This window comes from Typopeltis vanoorti, chromosome 19 (assembly GCF_054136105.1).
Source record: "Typopeltis vanoorti isolate ZY-2024b chromosome 19, IOZ_Tvanoo_1.0, whole genome shotgun sequence".
NCBI lineage: Eukaryota > Metazoa > Arthropoda > Arachnida > Uropygi > Thelyphonidae > Typopeltis > Typopeltis vanoorti.
Window position 1 is genome coordinate 96,875,245 of NC_143567.1, and position 12,386 is coordinate 96,887,630.

Genomic DNA, 12,386 nt, shown 5'->3' on the forward strand with positions numbered 1-12,386 from the left:
TAACTGTTTGAAGGAGGTGGAGCCAGGAGATGAAAAACCTGAGAATGATGGTGTGGACAGTGGACCTGAACTTTAGGAGTCACATTACTAAAATTGTGAATACATTATTGGATTGTGGCAATGATGAAGAGGACCTTGACAAATAGAAGTAAAAGTGGTTATGATTCTATTGTATAAAGTCTAATCAGGTCACATATGGATTATTATGCATATATTTGGTCATCATGTTTTCATAGGCATAAAACTATATTAGAAAAAAGGTTCAAAGATGATTGACCATTTGGTAGTTTCTGTGGTCTTTGTAATTATTATTATTATTATTCAGGCCTCCATGGAGTCAAAAGACTGATCGTGGGAGGTCCTTCCTAAGAAACACAAAGTCTATCAAGACTCATCGAGGGGAGATTCCCCCTACCTAAGAAACACAAAGTCTATCATACCACTCCTTGAACTCATTGACCGTTCTCGCTCTCAACACTCCATCAGACAATGCATTCCATGGTTCAACCACCCTCCATGCAAAGAAACCACTCCTCACCCTCTTGCTTACAGTTTCCTTTTGTAACTTCCAGGGATGGCCTCTTGTCATCACTCCTTCCTCTGTTCATCTAAGTGAAAGAACTTCCCAGTGCCAACCCTGTAACCACCTCTCAACAGTTTAAAAGTCTCAATCATATCACCTCTCCTTCTTCTATCCACCAAACTCTGCAGTCCACATTCCCTCAGCTGATCCTCATAACTATCATTGTACAGTCCTGATAATTTATCCCCTTCAAATCCTGGAGACCAAATCTGAGAACAATAGTCCAAGTGTGGTCTGATCAGGGTTTTATACAACGGAATGATAACTGTTTTATCTCTGCAGGTCAGTGTCCTTCTCATTATTGCAGCAATCCTCTGTGTTACCTTCACCACCTTTGCAATATGTCCCCTAAATTTCAGGTGTCTATCAATTATCAACCCCAGATCTTTTGTCTCCCCTACTTCCTCCAGTATAACTCCTCCCATAGAGTATTTGTAAAGGATAGGTCCTGTTTTAGTAACTTATTTGCATTTTGAGACAATGCTCCATCATACACAACCTGCTATTATCGTTCAGAGAGCCAATCTCTGATCCATGTAACCAATATACTATCTATTCCCATCCTCTGCAGCTTGTACACCAAATTATCATGTGTTAATCTATCAAACGCTTTTGTAAACTCTAAGAATATCACTGTGTATGATTCTCCCTTATCTAACATGCTTGTCACCTATCAAACAAATGTGGTTAGATAAGGGAGAATCATATACAGTGATATTCTTAGAGTTTACAAAAGTGTTTGATAGATTAACACATGATAATTTGGTGTACAAGCTGCAGAGGATGGGAATAGATAGTATATTGGTTAGATGGATCAGAGATTGGCTCTCTGAACAATACTAGCAGGTTGTGTATGATGGAGCAGTGTCTCAAAAAAAGGAGGGTAACCAGTGGCGTGTCCCAGGATTCTATTCTTGGGTCCCTGCTGTTTAACTTGTTTATAAATGATATACCATGTGGACTGACTGGGTATCTTCAGTTATTTGCTGATGATACAAAGTTGGGAAGAATTATAAGTAGCACTGCTGATGCTGAATCCCTTCAGGAAGATTTGAATAGACTTTTTACTTGGACAAAAGAGTGGTGTTGGAATTTTAATATTAATAAGTGCACGGTGTTGCATTTGGGAGTGCAGAAATATAAGGCTGTGTACTATATCAACAGTTTCATACTGCAGGAAGCGGATGAGATTAGAGATATGGGAGTGATGGTTGACAGTAGACTGAAGTTTAGAGGGCATATTGCTAGTGTTGCAAAGGTTACACATCGTAGTGCTGCTGGGATAAGAAGTATTCTAACATGCAAAGATAAGGAAATGGTTGTGCCACTGTATAAGGCACTGGTCAGACCACACGTGGACTATTGTGCTCAGATCTGGTCACCTGGTTTTCAATGTGATGTGGAGACATTGAAGAGGGTCCAGAGATGAGTGACTAAGACAATATCAAGAGTTGGAATTCTCGCTATGGAGAGAGGTTAAAGAGATGTGGATTGCAGAGTTTGGTGGATAGGATAAAAAGAAAGGTCATATGATAGAGACATTTAATTTAGTGAGAGGATTTTATCAGATTAATCTAGAGGGGATTATAAAAAGAGTAGAAGGTGAGAGGGGAAGAACCAGAGGTAATTCCTGGAAGTTATGTAAAAGTGTGGTGCAGAAGAGTATGAGGAGTAGATTTTTTACATGGAGAATTGTCAGTGAATGGAATGCATTGATTGCCAGAATGTGTTGCTAATGCAAGGAGTGTTAAGGACTTTAAGATTCTATATGATAAATATGTTGTCAGTTGAATGAACCTCCCATGATGAGTCTGCCAACTTCATAGAGAGTGTAATAATAATAATATTAATAATAGCTTCATTAATCAGGAGTTGCACACAAAGAAAGGGTTGTGGGGGGATTATAAAGAAAGGGGCAATTAGCATGCCCATGAGCAGTATAAGGTGTAGGCAAGAAGGGTGGCTAGTGTCATAAGAATGCCAAAGCTAATGTGGGCAAAAGAAATTCTGAAGGGTTCTTCACTATGTTGCAAGAGGAATGAATATGGATTGATAACTTTAAAAGTGCTGATAGTGGAGAAGTAACAAAACTTAACCAAACAGTTGAATTACTAAGCGAGCATTTTTGCAGAAGTGTATCTTCTAGGTGGTTACATTGGAGAACAGAGGTTGAAGTAATGGAGGGGCTTAAAATATTGCAGAACCTTAATGCATGGTATTAGATGGCATATCAGCATATCAGCCTGTCTATTACGAGAATATGCAAGGAATTTATCAGCTCTTCTGACCAAGCTGTTTAATTTAAGCTTTAGTACTAGGAAGGTGCCAATGGAGCAGAAAGAAAGCAAAATGGTCTCATTGCATAAAGGAGGCTTCAAGACAGAAGAAGCACATTATAGGACAATCAGCATCTGAGTCATGGCTGTTAAGATACTGGAGAAATTGGTGAAAGACAGAATTCAGGATTGGGTGGATAGGAATATGATTCTCTATAAGGGACAACATAGTTTTGTGAAGGGTAGGTCTTAGCTTGGTAATTTGCTTGCTTTTTATAATCAAGTGACAATGGAGTTGGATAAGTGAAATGGCTACTCAGTGATATTGCTGGAATTTTCAAAAGCATTTGACAAGATTTTTCATAGATTTGTATTGCGTAAATTGGTGGAAATGGGATGGATATGAATCTGGTGATTTGCATTAGAGGATGACTGATGGGCAGATATCCAAGAGTGGAGGAGTTGAGTCCAGGAGAAGGCAAGTGACCAGTGTATACCACAGAGCTCAGCACCTGGTCCTCGGTTGTTTAATTTGTATATCGATGTTATAGGAAATGATTTGACAGTAAATATTCAGTTGTTTGCTGATGATGATGCTAAACTCGGAAGAGCAATGGTAAATGAAGGTGATGCAGAGATCCTGCAGGAAGACAAACAGATTAGCAGCATGGACAAAGATAAAGATAAATGGCTTCCAGTTTAATGTGGCCAAGTGTAAGGTGATGCAGTCTGGGAAGAGATCAGAAGCTGTATACTCTATTGATGAAACTGAAGTTCAAACTGCAGGAACTGACGAGGCCAAGGACTTGGGTGTGATTGGTGATAGGAAGTTGAAGTTTTGAGGGCATATTGCAAAGGTAACCAAAACAGCACAATACATCAGATTGCATAATTGTTGAAGAACATACTGAAAAGCAGTGATACAGAGGTTACTGTTTCCCTGTTTCCTTATATAAGACTTTAATAAGGCAAAATCTGGACTACTGTGCACAGATCTGGACTCCCGGATTCTGTGGGGTTGAAGAAATTGTGGAGAGAATCTAGAAGTAAGTGGCAAAAATTTTTGGCAGGTCTGTGGAATGCTCTCTCTGAAAATAGATTGATGGTCAGTAGGCTTCAAAAATTAGCTGATAGGCAAAAAAGAGGGGAAATTAGAAGCATTTAAATAATTAAAGGAGTTTTATGGGATTGACCCTGAAGACTTTTTTCAGTACATGGGAAGAAGAAAGAGAGAGAGAGAACAAGGGGGGGGTCACCAGTGTAAGAGTGAAGTCAGCAAGGGTGTTTGGACTAGATTTTTTGCTTGGAAGATAGTGAATTGGCAGAATGGGTTGTCAGAGGTAGTTGTGGGTGCTTCATCAGTAAATGAGTTAAGTTAAGATATGATAGGTATTGTGTGAATAATGGATGTCCCACGATGAGTCTTCTGACTTGTTTGGAGATACCTGTATAATATTAATAATAATAATAAATATCATCCAAGCACTATGGATCTTCTTTGCACCCAACTCCTTATTCCATGCTACAACTGCAAGCTGTCTCCTAAACTTCTCGCTAGCTTTTTAGTTCTTCATATGCCTTTCCTTGCAGAAGTCCTCACATTGCTGGCACTCCCCCCCCCCTCCCACAGGTAATCACTTCATGGTCTTTCTTACCAACTGGAGAGAGGTTTGACACCTCATTTATAATGACGTCCTCTGTTACATACTCTCTGAGATAGCTGTCCCTCAGAAACTCAAAAAATTAATTTTTTTATTTCCTGTTGCTATATTATCATCCCAGTCTATATTGCTATGATTAAAATGATCCATAATGATCACCTTTTTCCTATTTGCTTCACTAATTGCTTATATATTTCATGGTTACTACCCTCCACATTACCAGATCTATAGTAATATCTGACTAAGTATTTCATTCTATTCACCTCTATCTCATTCCTGAAGAGGCCTGCAGTGGCTTATGGAGATGTTCCATGTTCAATTTCTAGAGCAGGGTTTCTGGACTATGTAAAAAATAAATAAAAAATACAAAAAATGAAAAAATCCATAACCCACCCATGGTACCAATTTACTACAGGCTTACAGCCTTTCGTGAGTGGAATTCACATAAAAAAATCTCCCTTGTCCATTGCATTTATCACTTTGTTATAATACATAAGTAAACTGATAAAACATGACTTCCATTTAACAAACCAATGTTGACAGTCACAGAAAATATTGTCAATCTTCTTCTGTATCTTTGTATCTATATACAGATTGGCCTATACTTTGTAGTCTAACCTTATCACATTATCACATTTGTCCATTGACATCATCTACTATACAGTAGTGGAATTACTAAACTTGGAGAAACTTTGCAAAAGTATATCATCCAGGTGGTGATATTGTAGGAATGAGAGAACCAAAGGCTTATACAGGAACTGAGATAAATGAAATGGAGGTGCATAGCGTATTGCAGAACCTTAATGTGAATACAGCTGTGGGATTGGATAGTATTCCACCTAGAGTTTTACTTGAAGTGGCAAGGGAATTGTCGGTGCCCTTTTCTATATTGTTTAAGCTAAGTCTCATCTCTGGGTTAGTCTCGAGGGGGTGGAAAGAGGGGAAAATAGTTCCATTGCTTAAAGGAGATTTCAAGAGACTGATGTAGCAAATTACCGCTTGCTACATCAGAGTATTGGAGAAGTTGGTCAAGAGCAAAATACAGAAATGGATAGATGGAAATGGGATGCTGTATGAGGGCAACATGGTTTAGTGAAGGGTAGTTCATGCCTCAGTAACTTGGTCATGTTTTATAATACAGTTACAGCTGAGTTGGATAAAGGTAATGGGTTTACAGTGATACTGCTGGACTTTGCAAAGACGTTTTACAGGATACCACATGGAATTTTAATCAGTAAATTGCAACACATGGGGATGGATATAGGGTTAGTGAGATGGATGGGAGGATGGTTGAAGGAGAAATATCAGAGATACTTAATTCAGGAGTAGAGTCCAAAAGAAGGCCTGTTACTAGTGGCATGCCACAGGGTCCTGTTCTAGAACTGCTACTGTTTAATATGTACGGTAACAATATAGTAAAGGATCTGAGAGGAACTGTTCAGTTATTTGCCAAAGATGCAAATTAGGTAGAGCAATAGTTAATACAGATTATGCCAAAATGTTGCAGGATGATTTGGATAGATTGCCAGACTAGGCAAAGGAGAATGGATGTCAGTTTAATGTGGCAAAGTGTAAGGTTAGGCATTTTGGGGTGAAAAGATTACCAGCTGTATACCACATTGATGGAACTGTACTCCAGGTGACAAAGCCAGAGACTTGGCAGGGTTAGTGAATAGATAGTTGAAGTTTAGGGGGTACATCACAAAAGCAGCTCATCAGATTACTTGGTTACTGAAGAATATTTTGACGCGCAGAGACATACAGGTTATTATTCTTCTTTATCGAGCCTTGATAAGACCTCTCTTGATTATTGCATGCAGATCTGGGCACCAGGGTTTCTTGGTGATGAGGTGGAGAGGATCCAGAGGCAAGTGACCAAGATGGTAGCAGGTCTATAGAATGAACCTTAAGAACAGGTTGAAGATTTTTGGGTTACATAAGCTGGTTTTACAAGATTAATTCAGAGGAAATTTTTCACAACAGGTGTGTTGGTAAAAGAATTAACAGCCATCCATGGAAACTGAGTAAGAGTGTTGTTAGCAAGGGTGTTAGAACTAGGTTTATTGCTTGGAGAGTTATCAATGAATGGAATGGGTTTCCAGAGCCAAATTTTAAAACCTTACATTTTGCAACATTGAACTCACATCCCCATTTCCGTGCCCAATCACTCAAGCTATTCAAGTCTTCCTGTAAGGCCTCAACATCTTCACTACACTTCATGGTTTGCCCCAACTTTACATCATCTGCAAACAACTGAATATCTCCATCCAAATCTTCACCTATATCGTTAATATACAAGTTAAACAGCAATGGCCCCAAAACAGACCCCTGAGGGTCTGTTTTGGGGCCATTTTGGGGTCTTTTCATGAACTACAGGCTTCTAGTTCCATATATCAGTGGCAGCCGGTGAAATTTTAAGTGGGGGTGCTGCCCATACAAAATAAAAAAAAAAAATTCTTTTATTCCTAATTAGTAACCAATAAACAGATTTATTTATTAATAAATTGGTTACTAATTAGGAAAAAAATAATTTTTTTTTAAAATTTTGTATAGGCAGCACCCCCACATAAAATTTCACGGGACGCTACTGCCGTATATATAACCATTCCTAACAGAAGTTTTCTTATGGCTAGTCACTACCCAGTTGATCACTTCATGATCTCTCTCACCAACTGGAGGGAGGTGTGAAACCCCACTCACAATCTCTGATGAAATGATCAGATCTAAAACACTTAATCTTCATGTGCCCTTCTTTACATGCTTCTTAAGGTAGTTATCACTCAAGAAATTAATTTTCCATATTTCCAGATACTATCTCTTTGTTCCAGTTTGCATTATAAGAATTAAAGTCATCAATAATGATCACTCTACCTTTGTTCACTATGCCAAGTTGTTCATACATTTCTTCATGACCATCCTCCATTCTTCCTGGCCTACAGCAACATCTGGCTAAATGTCTCTTCTTGTCAACTTCCATCTTGCACTTTACTTCCTCAAAACCATTGCCACCATTTTCCTCTTGCATCTCCACCTTGATGATGATGATGATGATGATGAACAGCCTATATTTCTACCCACTACAGAGTGAATGTCTCTCCCATTGCAGGAAGTTTTGGGTGTACTACTCCCATGGTGACCCAGTCCATATTTGGAGAGATATCTATACTTGGGTGAAAGAATGTATGAAGATGGAAAACACAAACATCCATGCCTACATGGGATTCAAACCCACAGCCTCTTGGCTGGAGAGTGGATATGCTAACCACTCAACCAACCAGGCTGGCCATCTCCACCTTATATGGACTTAATTCCCCTGCTATGATCAGGAGCCCTTCCTCCACTTCCTTCTTGTCCTTTCTATACTCATGAAAAATATTCTACCCATCCATTTCTCCCTTCCATCAGGATATGATTTTCATCCACCTTGTTTCACTTATTCCATCAATTTTTGGGTAAATAAATTGAACGGAGAAACAATTTCATTTCCCTTTTTTCTGATGCTCCTTGCTTTCATAAATAAGCACAGCACTTCACTTTTAGGTCTATAAACAGTCTTAAGGTTTTTTAGAAATTTTGAGAAAAGAGCAAAGCTAATAGTAATGAAAAGTAACTGGTGAATTACTAAAACCATATTTGTCCACAACATAAAGGTGTGCACAAATTCACATGGAGAGAGGAATTACCTTTCAAGTAATTCTCCCACATTACTTTACCCCCACTTTCCTAAAACCCTCTTGCTTTAACAGCAGATGAATGCATATTGCCAGGATAAGGAGACAGCAAATAACATCCAAAAAAGGTATGTCCGAATTTTCCCCTATATTATTCTACATGTATTAGTCTTATAACACTTCAGTAATGCCCTAAGATTTGAGTAAAGAGCCAATAACATTGTAAAAAAAGGGGCATTCCTAAACAAAAGTAGACTATATTATTAGTCATTAAAATAATAGTAAGACATTTCAGCTATTTAGGCACAACATTTTACAAAGATGACAAATTAAACATGGAAATAGACAACAGAATTAGCAAAGCTGATTTGATAGGAGATCAACTGAATAAATTTATATGGAATAAGAAAGAAATTAGTCAAAACACTACACTAGCTATATATACAAGACCATGTTCATAGCAATTTTAACATATGGATCTGAGAGCTGGATTAGAAATAAAACATGCGATCGAAGACTAGAGACCACAGATATGAGAGTTCTGAGAAACATTAGAGGAGTTGCAGTTAAAGAGTGCCGATGTACCTCTTTCATGTAGCATGTCATAATATCCTGTACATCCCCTGAAGGTACATATCAGTAATTTGATGATGATGATATCAGAATAATTCTGTAAATTTTTCAATAGAGAGAGAGAGTTTTGACTCAAAAGTTTTTCTCTCTTAGACACACTTTTGAGTCGCTGAGACAAGGTGCTCCTTTAGATATTTCCATAACATAATTATACTACTTAGCTGAAATCTGAAAAATGAAAAGGAGATTGACAGATCTCATTATTTATCTACAGTCTAACTTGAATCTTATAATGCAATGATTAGACTGTGCTAAGTCTAAGTTATCATGCTAATTAAAAGTGTTGCTCCATTTCTTTATTTGTCATTCATACTATTGTCCCATGGAATCTTCTTGTAATTTCTGGGTAATCAATATTTTCCAGAAATTATAACCCTCGGTTTTAACTCAAATGTGAACAAATTTCTCACACTTAATTGAAATCCTTTACTGATCTATCTTATAGTTGTTAAGTTCTTATAAATAAAATTAAAAAAAAATAAAAATAAAAACTGCTGAGAAGAATATGATAGGCGCTAACTTCTGTATTAATGAATAATGCATTTATAAGAGGCAAGAAAAAATCATTGTTTTGCTTTTTATAAAAGGCAAAAAAAGTTATGCTATGCCTATGAGGAGCAAGAATCTTAATGATAAAGACATAGAAGTATCAATTCTATATAAATTATTCTTCCATATTTATATTACGGTATCCAGATTTGGATGCTTAGAGGTTTGTGATGATAATCATTCTAATCTAACTTGGTTTTATATGTAATTTTTATAAGTATTCTTATTAGAAATTAGCCTCCATAGCTCAGTCAGTTTTGATGAAGGTCTTCTGTTGGAAAACCTTAGATTCAGATCCCATCTAGACACAGAGAACTTTTATGCAGGCTTTTCAGGTGAAGGTGAATTGGATGGTTTCATATGGAAGAAGCAAGTTTTTCCCCTCCCGAAACTCAGGTTTTTTCAACATGCAATCAGTCATTCTGGTCAGAAAGATTCACGTGCGGTGACACACACACACACATGCACACAAATTTACACAGAAGAGTATGTATTTAGGCAAGACTAACTCCCTTATCTTAAAATTATGGTAATGAAAGATGGTGGGCCTTAAGAGTCTGCATATATTTATTGTAGATTATTATTATTATTATTATTAGAAATTAGAATTTCATGCACACACACATATATATAATCTGTTTATCATCAGATAGGAGTTATTGCACCTAAAGATCTGATACAGCATGGGAAGTTTGCCCTTGAGTGTGCCAATAAGCTGTTCATCTTTTTTAGCAACTTTTTCAGTGTTCCATATCCCATGTCGAAATTAGGTATGAAATAATGTCATTTTAAATTTTATTTATAAATTAATACTCTAATACTGAATAAGTCGGTACTACAGTGATCTACCATTTACCATTTATTTGTCCTTCAATGATCAGAACTTGCTGTTTTGATCATTGAAGGGCTGGATAATTGAACACACTTGGACAATTTCATGGTGCTCTACCAGAAGGCAGTTGGCATACAAGAGTCAATTAATTGAATGGGTGTTGTTTTGATGATCAAATAAATGGTAGATTACTGTATATAATGTAAATATTATTATAAATATTGATGCATTTTTAACTGCTAATTTAAGAACTGGAACAAATGTTATTACATTGTTATCAATATATTACATTGAAAGTAATTAACATTGTTACATTTTAAAATAATTATCTGTTATTTATTATATCTCGCTCTTTCATTTTCATAAATGTACAGATGTGCATTATTGCAACCATCATTAGTGATAAGAATCACAAGACATGTTTGGAGGATCAACAATTATAACATTAACTGATGTTCTTTCCATAAATTCATGCACCATTAATGTTGTCAGCATTTCTCTGGTGTCTTCCATTTATCCAAAATTTAAATAGGAAAATCTTTTCTTTACTTCTCTAAATCTTCTCTATACTATATCATTAAAAGATGGATCCTTTTCCTGTACTCCTTTACTATTCTATGAAAAACCTTATATATATATATATATGTTTGCATATAAAAAGGTACTAAGAGAAGAACAGAGATCTGCAAGTTGTCCAACTGTGTCACAAAGACTACAAACAAGAGTATACAAAAGAACATGTAGGTAGCTTATATCTGTACATGAATGCTAGGAGTATCAGAAACAAAGGAGTAGAGTTTGTTGTCTTGATGAATATGATGGGACTCTGATCTGTAGAGTGTTAGAGAGGATTTCGGATGAACTGGAAAGTGTACAAGATTGGTGGAAACATAATTCAAAAGTAATTCTGAGCTGTGCAATCGAGGTGCTTGGTGAGACATCTGGAAAGATTAGAGAGCAGAAGGAGGGTTGGTGGTGGAATAATGATGTACAAGTGGCAGTGACAGCTAAGAGGAAAGCAAAGCAGAAGTGGGATGAGTCAAGAGCGGAAGAGGACAGAGAGGTGTACAAAGAGAGAAAGCAAGAAGCCAAGAGAGTTGTGGCACAGGCGAAGGCCATGGCATATCAAGATCTGTATGATCAATTAGAAACAAAGGAAGGACAGAGAAAAATTTACCAACTAGCGAAATGTAGAAATAAAGCAGCTAAGGACATCTTACATGTGAGGCAGATCAAAGATGCTGAAGGAAGAGTATTATGGAGGGATGTGGACATAAGAAACAGATGAAACATATACTTTGAGGGACTTTTGAATGAGGAAAATGCAAGGACTCACAGAGGAGATGGGCAGCCTTCTGAGGGGATGGTGCAGAACATCAGTAGAATGGAAGTGAAGGAGGCCATGAAGAGGATGAGGAATGGAAAAGCGGCACCGACAGAATTCCAGTGGAGGCATGGAAGGCACTGGGGGAAGAGGGAATTGACCTGCTATGGGACCTGTTCATGAAAGTTTGCCAACAGGAAAATATACCCGAGGAATGGAGGGAGAGTACTCTTGTTCCCATCTACAAGGGTAAAGGGGATGCACAAGACTGTAAAAATTACAGAGGAATAAAGTTGATGTCCCACACAATGAAGATCCTAGAAAGGGTTCTTGATGGTAGATTGAGGTAAGAGGTGGAGATTGCAAAGGAACAATTTGGCTTCATGCCTGGTAGATCAACAACAGATGCTATCTTTGGGTTACGACAGATGATGGAAAAATATCAAGAGAAACAAAGGGAGCTACATCTGGTATTTATTGATCTGGAGAAAGCATACGATAGAGTGCCAAGGCAAGAAGTCTGGAGGTGTCTGAGGGAGAAGAAGGTGCCGGAGAAATATGTCAGGTTGGTGCGGGAAATGTACAGAAATGTGAAGACAAGTGTTCGGACCTGTTTGGGACAGACAGAAAGTTTTCAAGTAACAGTTGGCTTGCATCAAGGGTGCATTAAGTCCGTTTCTGTTTAACATTGTGATGGAGGTGGTGACAGAGTAGGTGAGAGAAGATGCGCCTTGGACAATGTTGTATGCAGATGACATCTTGCTGTGTGCAGATTCAAGAGAAGAAGCGGGAACTAAACTGGAAAGATGGAGAAAAGTATTGGAAGTGAGAGGTATGAGACTGAGCAGAAGTAAGAC

The 12,386-nt window shown here is 37.6% G+C and overlaps 1 protein-coding gene across 1 annotated transcript in view; it reads left to right on the forward strand.

Moving 5' to 3' along the window:
- Nucleotides 1–12,386, forward strand: part of LOC150096378 (glutamyl aminopeptidase-like) — a 365,847-nt gene that overhangs the window by 28,463 nt on the left and 324,998 nt on the right. The window contains exon 4 of the mRNA XM_090409047.1: nucleotides 10,023–10,143. Within this exon, the coding sequence (XP_090265173.1) occupies nucleotides 10,023–10,143 (121 nt within the window). The remainder of the gene's footprint in view (nucleotides 1–10,022; nucleotides 10,144–12,386) is intronic.